The sequence below is a fragment of the Colletes latitarsis genome, chromosome 11, assembly GCF_051014445.1.
Source record: "Colletes latitarsis isolate SP2378_abdomen chromosome 11, iyColLati1, whole genome shotgun sequence".
Taxonomy (NCBI): Eukaryota; Metazoa; Arthropoda; class Insecta; order Hymenoptera; family Colletidae; genus Colletes; species Colletes latitarsis.
In genome coordinates, this window is record NC_135144.1 from 28,420,152 (window position 1) to 28,441,376 (window position 21,225).

At 41.1% G+C, this 21,225-nt stretch overlaps 1 protein-coding gene across 4 annotated transcripts in view; it reads right to left on the minus strand.

Annotated features, from left to right (window-relative positions):
- The window catches only part of Prage (RNA exonuclease prage), a 71,721-nt gene that overhangs the window by 21,141 nt on the left and 29,355 nt on the right, over positions 1 to 21,225 (minus strand). For 2 of the 4 annotated variants that reach the window (XM_076779029.1, XM_076779030.1), the window contains exon 3: positions 8,731 to 10,544. In XM_076779029.1, coding sequence (XP_076635144.1) covers positions 8,773 to 10,544 — 1,772 coding nt within the window. In that variant the 3' untranslated portion in view covers positions 8,731 to 8,772. Of the gene's footprint in view, positions 1 to 4,674; positions 10,545 to 21,225 lie in introns of those variants that run through there. The other 2 variants (XM_076779031.1, XM_076779028.1) reach the window with 1 other exon arrangement.

Consider the following 21,225-nt stretch of genomic DNA (forward strand, 5'->3'; position numbering starts at 1 on the left):
CGAATCGCCGTTTCGGAGACGAAACGTGTTGCGTCTATACTATGCTTCGTCCAACGAGACGAGACAGCAAAGGGAAACGTTCAAGCGATAAAACTGATCGAACAGTCGATGAATAAAGTCACGACCATCTGTCTGCTGTCTCATCTCGTTGGATAAGGTATTGTGTTAATTTATAGTTTCAGTAGTTATTCTTATTAGGTTAGTTCAGATTCAAGTTTTATCTCGTACTTCCACTACAGTATCTCTACATTTATAAGTCCTTATAATAGTTTCACTTTGGTTTACCGTGTTAGTATCGAAATCGATCGACGAAGCGGAAAAAACGATACTACTCGCGAGGAAGGCGTATGTACTGTTTCGTTCGAACATCCTCGCGTCGAGCCTTGGCCGACAATTCGATAGAACGACTGCCTGAAATGGCAGGTCTGCGCTTGTAACGAAACACGGTTTACAAACGGCGTGGACAGGACACGTGCAGAAGAAAAAATTGTAATATGACACGGTTGAAAGAACCTTGGAATACTAAAACAGAAATTGGACGCAGAGCATTCGGGGCTGTTTGCCGCGATGTTGGTATTATGGGCTTCGCGACAAAGAAATAGCGTGGCTAAATAACATCAAGTCACGTTTACACTTGTACGTTGAAAATTATTCGCATAATTAGGTCCTCCGTGGAAGATTGGAACGCGAGTACACTTACTTTTCCATTGTTTATGGAATACCTACAATGTTTAATCTACGAAACTATGTGAGATAAGTTTTGAAAAATACCATTTTAATGGTGCTCCGTCCCATAAGATGATTTACAGCAAGGATACCAAGTTTCTTCTTCGCGGAGGGCCTCGAAAGTCCCACTATCGAGTTTCGCACTAGTTAGAGCCTTCGTCCCAGCTCTGCGGAGTAGACATAGTGGGGGCAGTTCTACGCTTGCGCGGAACAGAAAAGTAGGGGAAGGAACCACGATAGTCGTACGAGTTGCCAGTTCGCCACCCCTGACTTACACCACTTTAGTAGTTAAAGGGTTAATACAATGGTTGATCAAGTTTCTTATTTAATATTTGAGCGACAGTGGTTGGTACAAGAAATCGACACATTTTGAAATTACTACCGTGACAGTATTTGTTAATAAAAAATTTCATATTGTTTCTGCCGCATGTGTAGTAGTTTCTATGCACCTAACCTAATTTTTCATTTGTATATTGCTGTATGTGCGACGATTATAATATTAGAATATGCAATACAATAAAAGTCGAATAGCGAATGATTGGACGCCTTAGAAACTTAGATGTCAAAGAATGAATGTTGGCAGATTTCTATCTTTGTATTAAAACACACATATTTATTAAGTATAAATTCACGATTTATCCAAAAAATTATAGCATCTCGTTATAAAGAGCATTCGGTACAAATACAACTACGATATTTATTACACAGTTTCACGATTCGCGAATAAAATATTTGGCAGGTTGACAGCGTGGGGTTTAGAAATAATATCGGTTCTTTTTCGAAGTTCGATGCTCGAATCCTAATAAAACTACGACTATTGTTTGAAGATGAAAGGATCATTTTCGGCGTATTATACAGGGTGTTCGGCCACCCGTGGGAAAAATTTTAATGGGGGATTCTAGAGGCCAAAATAAGACGAAAATCAAGAATACCAATTTGTTGATGGAGGCTTTGTTAAAATGTTATTAACGTTTAAAGTACCGCCCGTTCTGAATTTTTTTCTCGAAAGTGCGTAGGAATTCGAGGGTATGTGTAATGACCAAAAATGATTGCAATTGACCCCTGCAAACGAAAAGAATTTTTGCAGAACGATTTGAAATTTTTTTTTTTCGTCTTTAGGCACCTAATTAGATTTTCGGTAAGGAATTTTTTTCTCGAAAGTGCGTAGGAATTCGGGGGTATGTGTAATGACCAAAAATGATTGCAATTGACCCCCGCAACCAAACATAATTTTTCCAGAACGATTTGAAATTTTTTTTTTCCGTCGAAAAATTTCACACCTTCTAGAATTTTTTTGTCGAAAGTGGGTAGGATTTCAGGGGTATGTCTAATGACCAAAAATGATTGTAACTGACCCCCGCAACAGAAAATAATTTTTCCAGAACGATTTGAAATTTTTTTTTATCGTCGAAAAATTTCACACCTTCTAGAATTTTTTTCTCGAAAGTGCGTAAGAATTCGAGGGTATGTGTAATGACCAAAAATGATTGCAATTGACCCCCGCAACCAAAAATAATTTTTCCAGAACGATTTGAAATTTTTTTTTATTGTCGAAAAATTTCACACCTTCTAGAATTTTTTTCTCGAAAGTGCGTAGGAATTCGAGGGTATGTGTAATGACCAAAAATGATTGCAATTGACCCCCGCAACCAAACATAATTTTTCCAGAACGATTTGAAATTTTTTTTTATCGTCGAAAAATTTCACACCTTCTAGAATTTTTTTCTCGAAAGTGCGTAGGATTTTGGGGGTACGTCTATTCACCAAAATTGATTGTAATTGACCCTCACAACCGAAAATAATTTTTCTAGAACGATTTGAAATTTTTGAATTTAATTGTTAATAACTTTTTAACGAAGCCTCCATCAACATATTGGTATTCTTGATTTTCGTCTTATTTTGGCCTCCAGAATCCCCCATTAAAATTTTTCCCACGGGTGGCCGAGCACCCTGTATGCTGTCATATTTTTAAAAAGGAAACACTAGGCGGAAAAGAACGTACGCACCAGAAGCGGTCTGTTTGTTTAAAATAAAAATTTATTACCGTTTGTTTCGCTCTCTGCAAAACTTTCCCACAATGGACGAGGCTTCGATTCCCAAGCGGTCATCAAACGGCTCTCGGTTCGTATTTTACGGGGAAAGAGAAGGATTTCTACGATCGAGAAATTACAAGGCTGCCAGGATGACGAGAACGGGTCGTAAGTTAAATCGAAAAATTCATTATCGAACAAAGATAATTCCTATCATAAAAGAATTACGTTCTATTTACACGCTGAGAACCGTACGAACTTTTTGGCCAACCGTTTTCGTCGATAGAGAATAAACAAAAATATAAAAGTGATCGAATCCTCGCAATCCTGAGTCGCTCGAACCCCGAGACGGGCAAAATTTTATTAAAACAAATAATAACAACCAACGACGTTTATTTCGATCGAAGTTCTTTTTTTTTCATTTTTATTTATTCACTGTAAAACATTTTCGTTCCATAATACAAAGTTCATCCTTATATTTAACTCGTTATTCGAAACTTTTATCTAGATAAAAATTTTACCCATCTCTAACCGAACCAGAGGAACGTCCTTCGAGGAGGATGCACGCAGGTACTTTGTCTCGCGATGCGCTTGAATAAATATTATGCTATTTACAAAGCGATGAACGTATTGCTTCCGTATCGAGTGCTTTCTGATATGATGCGCGCGCGCGCGTCTGTATGTATACGTGAAAATGAATGAATACCTTTTCGGTTCGAGCGCGAAACACATCGACAAAACATCGAAAGTTTCTCTTGTTCGTTCGCAACGAGGCAGGAAAAATATCGTCGTCGGATTACGTATAGGCTGTCACTAATATATGTCACGAGTATCGTGGATGGATTCTACACCTTTGATTTAGTGGAAATCGATGCAACATGCCGCAAAAATCAGGAACTTGCACCAAAGTGGAAAATATCGGTATATTTACTACCTAGATTCATTTAAAAAACTCTACCAAGGTCAATTTCTATCTTATACCAATATCCACCAAACCAACAGTGTACAATTCAACCATGACGGAGTTGGGTAATATGTATTCCGATTGCATTTGCCACAACGGGATTACGCGTAATCACACGGTAATTATCGTCCGATCGCGGTGTAATTCTAATCGTAAATCCCTAAAGCGTGTAAAAACTATCTAATTATCGTGTAATTACAGTGTGAGTACGCGTAATTTTGTTGTGGCAAATGCCATCGTGACACCTTGTACAAGCCAAGAAGGACGCGGAATAAAGAGAATGGAACAATGTTTACGGTGCTTCGAACGCGAGTTATGACATAAATAACGAGAAAAAGAAAAAAAAAATGGTAAAAAAATCAGGAACGAAAATAATCGTTGGCAGGGGATAAAAATTAAGTAAAAATTCGGCTCGTAACACACACGCGAGTCTTCGAGAGGTTAGGATTTATTTCTTTAACGCGTCGCAGAGATGGTAAAAATTTTTACTTGTTCGTCACGAAATATTTCACTCTTTGCGACGGCTTACTATTAACCCTTTCGATAAAACAAAACATTCACTTTAATATTACCAATCGTGCAAGTCTTCGATTTTTCAAGTTTTGTTGTACAAATAAATTACGGTCTCGAGACAGTGCTTCAAAATAAGATTTAATAAAATATCATTTTTCGATTGTTTCGTGAAATTTTAACGGGCGACTATAATCATCGTACGTATCGAAAGGGTTAAAACAGTGATTTTAATTAAAAGATTTAAAGGTTACGTAACAAGTAACGGAAAGAACTAGCACGTCTTATATTAATTAAAATTATTTATTTAGCGAACGAATAAATGGTCCGTCTTGTATTCGTTATTTGAAATCTTTTATCTAGATAAAAATTTTCCTCATCTCTGGTGCGCAGGCGCACAGTCGTCAAACTCTTGGGGGGGGGAGGGATACAAAGATTCCGTCGTCGCTGAACGCTTGCACACCTCGTGCACTTTATTATTCTAACGTACATTCTGATGCAACAAACGGGCACACGGGGCGTCACTAACGGCGGTAATAAAGTATAAAATCACGGAACATTATCTGCGTTGCGTTTCGAGCGTGAGGCGAAATCGGACGCGCGGTTCTAAGGCTTCTCTTGTCCAGCTATGATTTACGCGACGAGGACACGCACGAAACGAAAGAAAAAAACTCGTCTGTGGTACGGCGTACCATCGTCGATAATAAACCGACTCCGCGCCCCGCGCACGTTTCGCTGGACGCTTCCAGGCACAAAACCAAAACAGAAACCGATACTCCTCAGCGGCGAAGTTGCACGTGTGTAGCGATAAAAATACGGCCAGAGGACACGCGTTTTTTCTCGCCCGGTTTCTCGCGACCAAAGCGAGCAAGATTCTGTTTCCGATTAGGGCTTGACGCGGGCGAACGATTCTTTTTTTTTAAAACGGTCGTTCGGCTGCATTGAACCCAACGGGCGAAATTCCTAAATCTCGTCGAAGCTGTCGATCGTTCGGCGTTCGACGCGAATTTTGCTCGTCTCCGACGACGATCCAGCTGCGCCGGTCCAAAGACACGAAAAGAAAAAAAGAAAACAGAAACGCAGCGCGCATTAATTCCGAATAATTTCTCGATCCGTGTGTCCTCGTTTAGCGTCGAATTTTCTAGACGTCGTTTTCGAGGAGAATTTAAATGCAAGCCATCATCGTGGAAGACCGAGACACTTACCAGCATCAATGACGCCGCGTGTCCTCCTCTCGCTGTACGTGTACGAAAAAACAACGCTGGATGAAATATGCATGAGAGAGGTCGTAAGGTATAAAGGTGCGTATGTATATATATATAATATGTGTATATGTGTATATATACATATAGATTCTACGTATTCTGTGTGTGCACACACGCCACACACATACACACATATATATATATATACACATGTACAAAGGTATGATCCATGAAATTGTGAGACGCAGATGACACCTACACGAGTGTTGCGCGCGCTCACAGCATCGCGGCGCTTGTCGAGGAAAACGTCTTGCGGACGGATACACCTAATTCGAACACGGGAATCCCATAATTCGCTTCTTTTTTTTTTTTTCTTTTATTGTTTTTTATAATACACTAATCCTCATATCGGAACTATTTATTGAGATCATTTTGTATTTCGGTGATTTACTGATTCAGGACAGACAACCTCGTTCCTGTTAGATCACCTAACCTAGAAACTCGCGGAATACTTGAAATATTCGAGTACAGGAAGTTCTCGAGTCACGCGGGTTCATACATATGCAGTTGTACCTTTTTATTTTCTTTACATATTTTGCATGTATGTACCTTCGAACTCGGTTATATAGAACACCGTCACTCGTAAATATGTCAGCGATTTTTTGACGTTCTGGATAGCTTTAGAAAGATGCACGTAAAAAGAACAAAACAAATATGAATGAAAACGTAACGCGATTACATAACTAAATATTATTTGTATTGATGTACGTGTAAAAATTACGATACGCTTAATATTAAACAGAATGTATACGTTTGTAAGTTTGAAATCATACGCTTACAAGCAATATTAATTAACGCGTTGACTGTGACGGTGGTCACCGGTGACCGGGCATTTTAAACTTAAAATTTCGTAAAATTAAACTGTCGAATATTTCTAGCTTTTTAATTTGTATAAATGTCGAGAGTATCTTTAAGACACGAAAAACTAGGCGTGGCAGTCAACGAGTTAATAATAAACGCGATTGCAATTCAAGTTTTGATCATAAATTTGTAAATTGATGTTTTGTTTCGAAAATATCACTTTGATATGTATCAAAGTTCGTACGTTTGTCGCAAAAACGAATAATTTAATGCGTGGCTCTTTATAACAGAGTTCGGCTGTATTTGCATAATTAAATGAATTTCTTTTCGCAAATAAGTACGTAATGAGCCTGTTTAATTAATCTTTGAAACTGAGATCGTGTACTACCCAAAGGTACATCCTGCATTTTAATACAATTTCCTTACGCGATATTCGGCTTACAGGGTCCATAGATGCAACGATTTATAGAACGATAAGTTGCATGGCAGCGCCATATGCAATCCAATATGGCCGTTAGGTTGCGCACAACCCCGTACGCTTTAGTACTACCGTTCAAACAGACGTACAAACGTTGATGTAACCAATTATCGTTTCACGAGACTTCGCGTATTTAACTATGCGAACTTTCGAACAAATAATATAGGTCAACCAGGTCAAACAACGAGACACTTATCGACGCTTTATATTCAGTTTCCTGCTAATCGTCAAAGTAGTCTAGTTTGAACAGGACAGTAGCTTTGTTTCTCAGTTAAAAATGAACACGAGACGTTCAAAAAAATAATCATTTGAAAATCAAAATTATTAACAATAAAAATATGTGAACATCGAAACTGGACGAGTTTTTGAAAATTAATTTCCTTCTGCTTCGTGGAATATCTTGTCGCGATACCGACAACGATAATAAATTTATCGATACAGTGTCCTAATATTTAATACGAAACACCGTTTTTCGCAACTATGGCCCCCTATATCGCGGCGGAAAGCTATAGAATATGAATCAACCGTGTAAAATCGAGAAGTTACACTGTAGAAAAAGCGAATATGTCGAGTCGAGTACTTCGTTCGAGTATTATTATTTCAATTGTACTCTAAGGCATCTCTTAATAAAAAAGCTTCTAATAATAATTATTTTTATTTTCCGTACTCGGACACTTTTTTTTTTTTATCTTCGCACCACCGCTCTCCACCAAAAACTTCCGAATTTATTTATCGTAACTGCTAGAGAATTAATAACAACGGAGTCTGTTTTCCCCCCAGGGAGAAGAAAATTGTTTGGTGGTTACCCGTCTTAACGCGTACGACACCCACAAGTTGCTGCACTTGCCTGATCGGGCATCAAGCGACACATTGTCTATTAATTCAGATCAATTAGTCATTTCTGATCAAATAAAATACATCAATCGTCAAAATAACAAAAATTCGTCAAAACTGAAACAATCAGCTTCGGTACTATCGGGGTGTCCTACGGAATATCGTCCATTTTGATCACTGTTTCCTGATTATTCTGAAACCGTCTAACGAAACGAAACGTACGAGTTAACCCCTTACCGTACACTAACGAGTCTGACTGCTCTCGTCCACGAAGTCTAATTATATTAAAATCAACACATTTTTAAAGAAATTTAAACAAAATTAATGTACATTCGAAAAATTGTACGTACGTCGTACGACTTGGGGTCGATAGATGGTTAAAAATCTCTGCCTGCGCCGATCACGAAAGTGTATCTTGCATTTCGTTCGAGCGAACAATTATGACGTCATCGAACGTGAACGCGCATAATCCTGCGCGCCCAAAGAAGCAGCATGGCGTCGCGCGGGGGTTTCGAAACGCGCGACATTTTCTGGGACACCCCAACGTAACGTAAGAGATTCATCGAGACAAAAAAAAAAAAAATAAATATTCGAGTAGACGTACAAGGAATCGAGCCAAACCTTTTCCTCGGCAACGGCGCGACGACGCGTAAGACCAAATACGTCGTTATGCATAAGACCGAGAAACGCATGAATCGTGTTTATGTGTGTCTAAAGTCCATCTGTGCGAGCGACGAGAGCGCGTCCCTGGCGAACCGCTCGGCTACGTGTAGTTTCTTTCTGTATATGTAACGTATCACAGACTTCACTTGGAACTGAACACTGACGGGAGAGTTGCGCGCGGATCGGACGGCGTTATCGCCAGGCCCGTCGCGGGGAGATCCATTCTCGTTAGCGTCTTTCTGTCGACGACGAAACAGAGAGAGAAAAAAATAAAAAAAAAAAGAAAGAAAAAAAGAAAGTATCAAAGAAAATAATAAACGACGGAACCGCACGTGCAACGAGACCTCGACGCGAAACCGCGCACAGTTTCCAAACAATTTTGCCTCGCGCGACGAAAACAGAGATCTCCGAGAATCAGTTCGTTCACTTGTATTCGCCCTCCATTTTACCAACCAGTACCTTCGCTCTCTCTCTGTCCATCGCGATCGTCTCGCGACGCTCCTACGAGAGATCGTGCTGTAGTCTTCGAAGCATGAGATCCACCGCGATCCTGGCATCCTCTACGGAATCGTGTTCCGTCACCTGGATCTCCCTCCGCAGCACCGTTCGCGCCAGCGTCTTCAGGCTGCTACGAAAAGGGTAACCGAGAAAGTGCGGGAACGCGACGCACGTGTCGATCACCGTCGTATGAAGTATCCTGAGCGCCCTGAGATCGTTCTCGAGACCATGCCCGATCAGTATGGTCTCGGCGTGCACGAAGCTGGTCAGGTCCTTCTGCACGTCCCTGAGCATCTTTGACGCCCTGGACAGATCCTTCGCGGTGATGCCGCTGAATCTGGTATTGTGGTCGATCACCTCCGCGTCGGGCTTCACCAGCGTGTCGTACACCACTTTACCGTCCATCCCGACCACCGTGACCTTGGCCAGCTCGAGACCGCGCCGCGTGAAGCACATCTCGCAGTCCAGGGCGTACACCCCGTAATTCCCGTCCTTGGGCACGTTCCTGGCGGGCCTGGTGCGAACGTAGCCCTCGAACGGACCGTTGTAACCCGGTGCCAGCCCCGTCCACACGTGCATCTTGGCAGTGGTGCAGCCTCTGGCGTTCTCGCGACCCCGACAGCACTCCCACGTGTCGCCGTGCGAGCCGTCGACCAATCCGCTGCGTAGCTTCCCCCAATGGTAGACGCAGCGCTCCTCGTGCATGTATTCCCCGTCCTCCCGATTCATATAGAAGCTCTTGAAACATCTGGCGCATCGTCTTTCGACCACCACAAGCTCGTAGGGGTCGGGTGTCGAGTCCCTCCTAGACTTCTCTTCGTAACTCGACGAGGACGAGGAGGAGGAGGAGGAAGAGGAGGACGACAACGAGGACGAAGACGACAACGACTCACCGATGTCGGAGCTCTTGTCGCTGTCCGACGAGCTCTCTTGTTCCAAATCCGAGCTGTCTAGCGAGCTACCGCTGCAGTTGCCGCTGTCCGCCTCGCTCTCCACCATCGTCCATGATGAACTGGTGCCGCTTCCAGGCACGAATTCGCGCGCGTTCGCGTCCAAATGGTGATAGCCACGGGCACGGTGTCCCATGGGGTGCTGGTGATGATTGATGATCACGGCGTAACCCGGGAAGTAGCTGCACTCGACGGGATAGCCGAGGTGCGCCAGCTGCTCCCCGGTGAGCGTGTATCTGCGAAGCAACGAGGCCAGCGACGCGTCGCTCAAATGGTGTAGCTCCTTCCTCTGGTTGCTGAGGAAGATCACGCGGGACTTTCTGGACCCGTTGTTCCCGCCGGTGACGGTCTCGTTTTTGCTCTCGTCGCGACGCGAGTCGTTCTGCGACTTATTCCTTCTGGACGCGTTTCGACCGGCTACCGACGATATCCCGTTGGCGTCGGTGCCTCTGGTCGGGCTGTTCTGGTAGTGTTGCTGACGGCAGTGATGGTGTCTACGGTGTCGTTGTTGCTGCTGCGCGGGCTGCTCGTCCTCGTGCTCGTCGTCGCGCAGCTCGCGACGCTGGTCCCGCGGCGCTCTGGTGCGGTTCTTCCGCTGTCTCCTGCTCAAGATGGCGCGATCCTCCTTCGTCGACGCCGCTGACGTCGCGCCAGTCGCGATCGTGGTCGTAGGCGTGCTCGATGCCGGCGACGACGACGACTTGCTCTTGCTGCCAGGCGTTTTCATCGATGGTGGCGACGGCGGCGGTTCACGATTCACCTTGCAGCCGTACCGATCGGTCTCCCCAGGGTCCAGGACCTCCTCTTCCGGCCGCAGGCCGCAATCTTTATGTCACATACAAAAACATATATGCGTCAGTTCATCGTCCGGCAGCGAGACTTACAATCGACGACCTACTGTTATACTGTTAGGATTTTTTTCGTCACACATACACACACACGCATACACACAGACCACGCGCATGCATCTCTCTGTCCGTTTTACACTGGATCGCGAAATTTGTATTCCAAACGCTCGCTATTAAAACTTTAAACAATATACGCAGATGTTGGAAAGATATAGGATCGAAATAGTTATGTAAAACCTTTGTTCTGAATGTGTAATGTTATTATAGGATACAAGTACAATAGACTCCCCCAATTAACCTCCCGCTTTAATCCGTCGCATTTTTCTTCACGAGAAAACAATTTACTAGAAGAAATGTTATCGACGACAAGCTTCGAACGAGACTTTAATTAAAAATCTACGAAATTTCTGGAGGATGGAATCAAAAAACTAATCGATAGATGGAAAAGGGTAAATACATCGATGATTGAAAATAAACGCAAGTTTATTTCATTTCTGGCGTTAATAAACGACGTTGCTTTAAGGGATGACCTAATAATGCTTTCGTAGAAGGAATTTGGCGGGGGATATGACCCCGAGACCGTAACATAGTCGTTAATGCGCCGAAAACTCGCGGTAGCATCGATCGTGAGACGCTCTTGACCCAGAGACCGCTGCACAACTATCCTTGAACCGATGCCCTACGTTAGGCCTGAGGAATTGGTGGCCCGCGGACCACAAAAGTTCTCATCCCCTTTTAAAATGATTCTACATGACTAAAATCGCCGTTACAGAAAATTTTAACTAAGCATTAGCGGTTGGCAATATGTTAATTTGATTAAAAGATGGGATCCTCTGTCACGGAAACTGGTAGAGATCTTGCGTTCTTCTTGTTAGTAGGAGCGTACGGGTTATCTCTTGTAACGGACGTCCGAGCGATCGTTTAGGATCGGGAAAGATCGGGCGGACTCGGTACAACGGCCGTGACACGAGAACGCTCGAACACTCCGTGAGAATTCGACAGTCGGATGGACCGACAAATTCGGGCAGAACAATGCGACGTTTCGAATTCGATCGGAAGAAATCTGACGAGTACATGGGGCAGTCTGATTGCAATTGGAACCGACTCGAATTACTCGAGTTCTTGAACGTTACCAGAGACCATGACTGTTATAACCAACAAAATGAAAAAAGAATCGAAACCATTATATTTTGTATTTAAAATCATTTTGGTTGCTAATTAGTAATTCTAAACGATTAAAGCTTCTTTTTGTTACTAATAACCATCACGAAAAGGTGAAAATTACTTCTGGTTACGAATAACAATCGTCTGCCCGACTTTCTCGAGCCCGGTCCGAGTCCGTAATGGCGAGTGCGACAGAGGATTCTGAGAACTCGGTCCATCACGCATAGAGACGAGGATGAAAATCGATGCGTGTATTGCGTAGTTAATTGGTTCGAAAAATACGAAAGTGAAAGCTTGCCACGGACGTATGAATTAACGTACATGAATTTTTGTCTGAGCGTAAGATTCATAATATCAACGCATTATTCTCGCTTCGTAGACACGGGTGTAACGTCTGCTTTCCAAATTTGCAGTTGCAGGAATACGCGAAAAGATTTTTCTTCTTTAACCCTTCAGCCGCCAAATAGAATATTTTCATCTACCGATGTCGACCAAAAAAAACGGTTGGCAATAAAGATGAACTGTTTAGCGCTTCTTGTTTGTTCGTCGATATACAACTTTCGCCAAATGCGTCGTGGAAAGGATCGCTTTCTTTTCTCCGCTTGCCTGTTCGCAATGAAACATATACTCGTTCGTTCGAGAAACATATATCCGATAAATAAACCCAATGTGTCACAGGGTAAGTTTGAGATTTTTTTTTTAAATCAACGAGTAACAAGTTATTCAAAATGGCAGCTGTTAATGATTCACCCTGTATAGCATCGAAAGACAAACGGTTTCAAGGACCATAGCTGAATTCCAAAGTCATTCCTCGCGCAGTTATCACGACGGTCATCAGCAGCGTATCGTTTCTTTATTATTATTTTTGTACGATGCAATGGTAGATGGAACTTTCACGGCGAAAGTTTTAACTGCAAGATCTTGATAAGTGCAGCAAACGATATTCAACTTCGTTTCATTTATCACTACATCGTAACGAAAATAAGCAATTTTATTTGAAAACAAGATATTAATAGTGTCGTAATTACCACTTTTCATCATGTTTGTTTCTTGAAAACCGCTATGCTATAAACGTATTTGTTTGTTTTTTCAAAATTACCAGTATCTTAACGTTCCAGCCGATAATTTGGAGGATATCGCTGAGTTATTAAAAATTCGACACCGAAGAATGTGTCTGAATGAGAACGATCCTTTATCTCGACCGCGGTCGGTAAATCCATCTGATTTATTTAATGTCGCTATAGTTTTGCATCATTCTATCGTATTTACAGTAACTCTTAATGCGAACTAATATATTAAAATTTGGAAGCACGAAATTATTCGAAACGAATAAAAATCTATACAGCATAAATAAATTTTTCAACACAGTTTTAAAATATACAGGGTGTATATGTAATAGGGGGTTCTAGAGGTCAAACTAAGACGAAAATCAAAACTACCAATTTGTTGATGGAGGCTTCGTTAAAAAGTTATTAACGTTCAAAGTTCTGATCGTACAGAATTTTTTTCTCGAAAATGCGCAGGATTTCGAGGGTATGTCTATTCACCAAAAATGATTCTAATGGACCCCCACAAACGAAAATAATTTTTCCAGAATGATTTGAAATTTTTTTTTTTTGGCGTAAAATTTCACACATTCACGAATTTTTTTCTCGAAAGTGGGTAGGATTTCGGGGGTATGTCTATTCACCAAAAATGCTTGCAATTGACCCCTGCAACTAAAAATAATTTTTTTAGAATCATTTGAAATTTTTTAATTTTGTCGAAAAATTTGCACCCTACTCGAATTTTTTTCTCGAAAGTGGGTAGGATTTCGGGGGTATGTCTATTCACCAAAAATGCTTGCAATTGATCCCCGCAAACAAAAATAATTTTTCCAAAACGATTTGAAATTTTTTTTTCGCCGAAAAATTTGTCCAACTTCTCGAATTTTTTTCTCGAAAGTGGGTAGGATTTCGGGGGTATGTCTATTCACCAAAAATGCTTGCAATTGACCCCTGCAACTAAAAATAATTTTTCCAAGACGATTCGAAAGTCTTTTTTTTCACCGAAAAATTTCATCACCTACTCGAATTTTTTTCTCGAAACTGAGTAAGATTTCGAATATATGTCTATTCACTAAAAATGCTTCTAATTGACCTCCACACCCGAAAATAATTTTTCCAGAACGATTTGAAACTTTTGAATTTGATTGTTAATAATTTTTTAACGCAGCCTCCATCAATAAATTGGTACTCTTGATTTTTGTCTTATTTTAGCCTCTAGAATCCCTCATTAAAATTTTTTCCAGGTGTGGCCGAACACCCTGTATTTAAAAACCAGTGAAATAGTAATTATAATTCCAGAGTAGCATCCGTGGGAAGGTGAAGTTTAAGAAACACTGATTTACACAATTTAAATAACGTTCACGGTTGCCAGAGATAAACCAACGTATAAAAACAGCTGTAATTCAAATTCTAATCACCGACGGACGTGTAGCAGATAAAAAGATTTGTATATCGTACTTCGAGAAGTTCGTGTCTGGATAAGGGTATTTCTTCATCTCTGCGCGATGTTTCCTCGATCGATTAAAATAACATACAACGTGCATGGGAAAATATCTCGGGAATTACGTCAGAAATGCGCGCACGCTCGGCCAGAATTACGTCAGAAACTCCGGCGACTTTTCAGGATAATCTCTCCTGAATCGCGTACCAAATACAAATGTTCGTATTGCCGTTACTCTTTCGGTTCTCGATTTATCATTAATCACGGATGAGATATCCCGACGGCACAATATTCTTCGTACGTCACGAACAGGATTATTTGCATAAATCGAAAGCACGTTTAAAAGTATACGACGTACGCTAGATAGGTAAAACTCGACATTATCGATCTATCGAGTTGTCTGCATTAATTTAAAAAATGGAACTAACTTTACCTCGGCCTTGCCCCGGATCCACCTTGTTCGTTGGGATTTCCTCTAGCGAAAATAGCGCGACGATACGAAGTTAATCGGTCACCCGTTGGTGTTGTTTCTCGGTCGTGAAGAGAGAAACAGAGGTCGTCGATGGTCGTTAGAGGTTGCGTGCGGACCGCGCGACACAACGAGAGAGAAAAGGAATGAGGAGACGAAGGCATATCCCATAACACGCACGAACGCGGGGGGAAACGAAAGAAGGGACGGGGACAGCAAGGAGAGCAGACGACGTCCGCGCTTTGTGACTCGTATAACGGAATACGGTATCCCCGTCCGCAGGAATGACCGGCTTCGATATGTACCGTTGCGTCATTTAATGAAATCATCCGCCGCCGCGTCGTTCCTCCGTCAACTCTCTTCGAGGAAATCCCTGGCTTCTGTGGGAAGTCTGACTAACGGCTCAACGAGTGATCGAGACCGGAAAACGTGCTCCCTAGGAAAATCCGCGGCCATCGGGAAATTGGGGAACTACGAGAAATTTCAACTGGGGTTCCTTAATTCTGTTCACCCCTTGCACTATTTTCGCGACTCTGACTCGTGATGAAAATTTTAGGCCAAACTTGAGTATCACGAGTCAGGCTCGTTGTTCAATTTCATGTCAAACGTGAATAACTCGAGCGTGACTCGTAAATATCGATATTCCATCGATCGACATATCGTAATTAATGCAAGGGATTAACACGTTGGCTGCCGCGCGCATTTTACGTGATTTGCCCCATGGCGCCGCCATGTTGTTACTATTAGTCGCGTCGCCGGTCACCGGTGGCTCCCACGGCGCTGTAGCCAAATCGAATGCCGGCCACCGGTGACATGATTGCAGAGGATATTATTTTCCATTTATGTACAAGATAATGTTCGACTCTTTAATAGAGTATGGTATATTTTTGAAAAGTAACGGCGTTGCTAGCGAGCGGAATAGGAACACGAACATCTTTATGCATGTTTCATATTTATTCTAACGTAACAAGATGTACTCAGGTGATGCACCGTGGTGCAGCGGTCACATAAGTAATAAATGCGCGAGTCAGGTCAACGGAAATAGAACGCTCGAGTTATAAATAATTTTTTATGATGGTTAATTAGTATTACGAAACCATAAGACCAACTTCTATTCCAAACAATTGGATCTTCTCCGTTCCGCGACGAAGGTTACATTTTCGATTTCTCAATTTCATTCGACGCCTTCGTTTACCGAAATGAAAACACTAGCGATATGCACATATGGGAGGTTCAACGTACGAGGTTATATTCGTTTAATGGAAATGAAATTGTCGATACTTCGGAATTTAATAAAATATTATTTTTATAGTAAATTACTAAACGGTAAGAAAGATTCTTTCTTTTTATTTTTGTTTACGATTACGAGCGCTCGAGGAGGTGTCGAGCGTAAACGATAGAACGCGACGAAGTTGAGAAATTGGCGGATCGGGAAGTTCGAAAATTCGATTTCGCCGACGAAACGGAAAAGACGGATCCGTTCCGTTAATCTTGTACACCGAGTTATCGGCTTATGACGAGATGACGCTTCATCGTGGCCGGCGTGAGTGGCAATCTGTCGCCCGACGTGTGGGCTTGATTTAAGGCCAGAGAATTTCCCACGTCGCGCTATTATTAGCGCGTCGTTACAAACGCGCTGTTACGTTGCGTTTCGAAAAGGTGATAGCGGCAGCAGCCAGTGGCCCCGAATTCTATATATCATTTCGCAGAATTAGACGCGAAATAACGAATGGCGGATGGTCGAGCGACGGGACCACGGGTCACTTCTGACCCACGCTGACCGTCTTCGTATTAAAATACACATATTCACAGAAAATTATATCGTTTCCTTCTGAAGGAAACGAGAGCGCGAAAAAAACTGTTTGCGACGACAATAGCTAATCGACGACGTTATCGAGAACATACTGCCAATAATTGGCGATTATTTATTGCGCGTTTTAAGAAATGATTCATTGGTACGCGCTTCCATTGTTACCGTGGCCACGGCCGGATGAGTCATATTAATTGCCGAATAATATATCGACGATGACTATGCGAATTTCGAGAAATTACCAATGCTCGAGAACGTTATCCAACGAATGAGGACACTAAAGGGATTAGCGTGTAAGCAGTAAATAAGCCATTATCTCGGTTTGGTAAAAAAAAAAAAGCGTAGACCTTCCAGAACTTATCGCGGTAAGGAAATGGTAAATGGAAAAATGTATTTTTCTTTCGTTTAATAATATTTAGAAACACGTAATTTCTTCGCGAAAAAATTGCTATGTTTGTTCGGGTCTTATACATATTGTATGTTCATTATACCTCTATTTTTATCATTTCTTATAATAATATTCTTTTCATCCTGGTGTACCACACTTTAAAACAATCGATTTTCTTATTGATTCAAATTCACACAAGTTGATAGTAATTTTTAATTTCCATTGATTCATAATTCGGATATAAGGTACGAGTAAAATGGAAACGATATTAGTTAAAACCCGACCAGGTAGAACAATCGAAGTGGGCGAAAGCGTCGAGGATCAGAAATTATGAATTAAACTGGAGGAATTCGAGGAATTGTTACCGAAGCGATGGAAACGGAACACGAGTGACGCGAAGAATGCAAAGAGTAAAACTTGAAAGCAATCGAAAATCGACGACAGCAAAAGGAATCGCTCGAGCCGAGAAATTCCTGTTAAAAGGCCTTCTTCCGAGAACACGGGCTACCGTTGTACCCGGCTCGTATTATTCATGCTTCTCGGTGCTCTCGACGGGCATGTACACGTGCACGGTGTCTCGTCTCTCTGAATTCGAGGTTAAGCGCGCCGAGAGAAACGAGAGAAGAGAAACTCGTCGGAGAGAAGTCGACGCACACTTTACGAAAATCTTCCATGGTCAACGGGTCACCCACGAACGTTATGTGGAGAGCCGTTGAAGGATAAGAGGGCCGAGCACTCGGAGGTGTTCAAATATTTTAACCCTTACTCGGTCCATTGCGAAAGGACTGCGTCTAACGTTGTAACTTCTCGATATGCGCGATACAGTTCGCGACAAAACTACTGGAACATCCATGGATCTTTAGCGTTTCTCAGAAACAACGATACGTACTAAAATTTTGTAAAAAACAATCATTTTCGAATGACATGTATTGCAATATTCTTTTAGGGAGAAACGTATACAGTTTCCTAATTTTTCTTGTCTTATATTTCTTCATTTATCCTCGATATGCAAAGAGTGTTCGGCCACCTAGGGAGAAATTTTAGAGGGAGATTTTAGAGGCCAAAATAAGGCGAAAATCAAGAATAGTAATTTGTTGATTGAGGCTTCGTTAAAAAGTTATTAACGTTTAAAGTTTCGTCTGTGAGAACCACTATCACGCGCCGTTCTACAGGCGAAACTTTAAACGTTAATATCTTTTTAACGAAACCTCAATTAACAAATTAGTATTCTTGATTTTCGTCTTATTTTGGCCTCTAGAATCTCCCATTAAAATTTTTCCCAGGGGTGACCGACCAACCTGTATATTGAATATACATTTCCTTAGAGAACAGAGATTGTTTTACAGTTTTATCACAGATCAAGTATTAAGTAGTATATTTACATTTGTTTGACAAGTTATCGGAACTGAGGAATCTGCTTAAGTGGAATTTTTCCATATTTTCGTGCGCGTCTCATACTTTTGTCACAGCGTGTATATCCTAATGCGTGTGATGCAATCGACAGCGACCATACGCCTCTCGCAAGACATGACACGAAAACTTGGAATGAAATTTCATTTCCGAGAAAATTGATATCGAAAATACGCTATGTATCTGGGATAGCACGCGCGACCAATTGTTTTTATGATCGATTCTCTCGGTAACGAACGAACGCGATACGAACAAACATTAATCTGAAACATTTCAATTTATTTTTCCTCTGCGAGCAATCGCTCCGTTTAAAATTATTCCGGGTATTTTTGGACACTGTACACATATTCCGAAACTAACACTATAAGAGGCCGATGTTAAATGCAATTGCATCACACTAATTTCTCCACGCATCCATGTTTGTTATTATAATTTACACAAAACCACGTTATATGGTGGAAGGTAAACATTTTTATCTAAAACATTTTCATTAGATGTCCGTAAATAATCGAGAAATCGTGCATCGCGTTACAAAATGTATCCTGTATACAGAGTGTTCAGCCACCCATGAGAAAATTTTAATGAGGGATTCTAGAGGCAAAAATAAGACGAAAATCAAGAATACCAATTTGTTGATGGAGGCTTCGTTAAAAAGTTATAGAAACATTTCCGTCCACACAGTATATTTTCGGTAAAGAATTTTTTTTCTCGAAAGTACGTAGAATTTCGGGGTTATGTCTATTGACCAAAAATAATTGCAATTGACCCCTGCAACCGAAAATAATTTTGTCAGAACGATTTGAAACTTTTTTTTTTCGTCGAAAAATTTCACACCTACTCGAATTTTTTTCTTGAAAGAGCGTAGGATTTCGGGGGTATGTCTAATGACCAAAAATGATTGCAATTGACCCCCACACCCAAAAATAATTTTTCCATAACGATTTGAAATTTTTTTTCCCCGTCGAAAAATTTCACACCTACTTGAATTTTTTTCTCGAAAGTGGATAGGATTTCGGGGGTATATCTATTCACCAAAAATGCTTGTAATTGCTTCCTGTAACTAAATATAATTTTTTTAGTATGATTTGAAATTTCTTAATTTCGTCTAAAAATTTCAGTACCTTCTCGAATTTTTTTCTCGAAAGTGGATAGGATTTTGGGGGTATATCTATTCACCAAAAATGCTTGTAATTGATTCCTGTAACTAAATATAATTTTTTTAGTATGATTTGAAATTTTTTAATTTCGTCTAAAAATTTCATTACCTTCTTGAATTTTTTTCTCGAAAGTGGGTAGGATTTCGGGGGTATGTCTAATGACCAAAAATGATTGCAATTGACCCCCACAACCGAAAATAATTTTTCCAAAACGATTTGACATTTTTTAATTTCGTCTAAAAATTTGTCCAACTTCTCGAATTTTTTTCTTGAAAGAACGTAGGATTTCGGGGGTATGTCTAATGACCAAAAATGATTGTAATTAACCCCCACACCCAAAAATAATTTTTCCAAAACGATTTGAAATTTTTTTTTCCCGTCGAAAAATTTCACACATACTTGAATTTTTTTCTCGAAAGTAGGTAGGATTTCGTGGGTATGTCTAATAACCAAAAATGATTGTAATTGATCCACGCAACCGAAAATAATTTTTCCAAAACGATTTGAAATTTTTTTCCCCCGTCGAAAAATTCCACACCTACTCGAATTTTTTTCTTGAAAGAACGTAGGATTTCGGGGGTATGTCTAATGACCAAAAATGATTGTAATTAACCCCCACACCTAAAAATAATTTTTCCAGAACGATTTGATATTGTCGAATTTAATTGTTAATAAATTTTTAATGAAGTCTCCATCAACAAATTGGTATTCTTGATTTTCGTCTTATTTTGGCCTCCAGAATCTCCCATTAAAATTTTTCCCAGGAGTGGCCGAACACCCTGTATATTCTTTAAACAGAAACGATGATAGCGAGAGATCGGATCGTTAAATCTCGTTTCAATCTCAAAGATGAAATAGTGAAAGTAGTCGTTCGGCTCGTGCGATTTTTCCATGGTTTTCATTACTTTCACTCTGTTTGCCCTTCTTTGGCTAATTAGGCCTCGCGTCATCTATGCAAAAAAGAAAAGAAAGAAATTCTGACCGAAAACAAAAAGCGTAAAAATCTTCGTCGTGGGTTGGAGATGTCTTTTTTTACGCGATATCGTTAAAACTAGACCGAGACGACGATTAGGACGGCCAAGAAGAGTGAAACGTAACGAGGGCAGGAGGATAACGTTTTTTTTTTTGCGTGGGCTCAAAAATATAGTCGCGACCGAACGGCTTGATTTTACACGAACGACCTACATTTCCCGTTTACTTCTCCGTTCTGACGTGGAACTGAACGAAAAATGGTAACGAGTAACGCGGGTATCCAGTAATAAGTTCGTTCGTTTCGGTGTAAAAACATGTTTCCTTTCGGAGAGTCAACGGGTTCTCTCCAACTACGCTCAAACGACGACATAACTTTTACTTCGTCGGACGGTCGCATTTGTCTTTACGCGCGAGGAAACGTTACAAGCGTATATGCAGTCGTAAATAGTCGAGGAAACAGGGTAAGCGGAGACAGAGATCGTCTATTGTTACTGACACAACAATACGGACAGCAGTGATACATGCAAAAGTATAAAAAGCACATCGCGTCACCAACGAAAACACAAAAACGATCCCCGAAGCAATTTCAGGGCGAATATCGTTCTTGCAACGCGGTTAGTGCGTTTCAAGGGCATTCAGATAATAATAATTTAAAAACGATTCCCCTTCGAGCGGCTCTATCAGAGACACCAATCTTTTTATCGCTTTTCTCGCGCAATAACGAGAACTCTTGCGCTCGCCATTGGCGTAGCCAACGACCGAACCAAAACCTCCAAAACAAACCTCGATCGTTTGGTGACT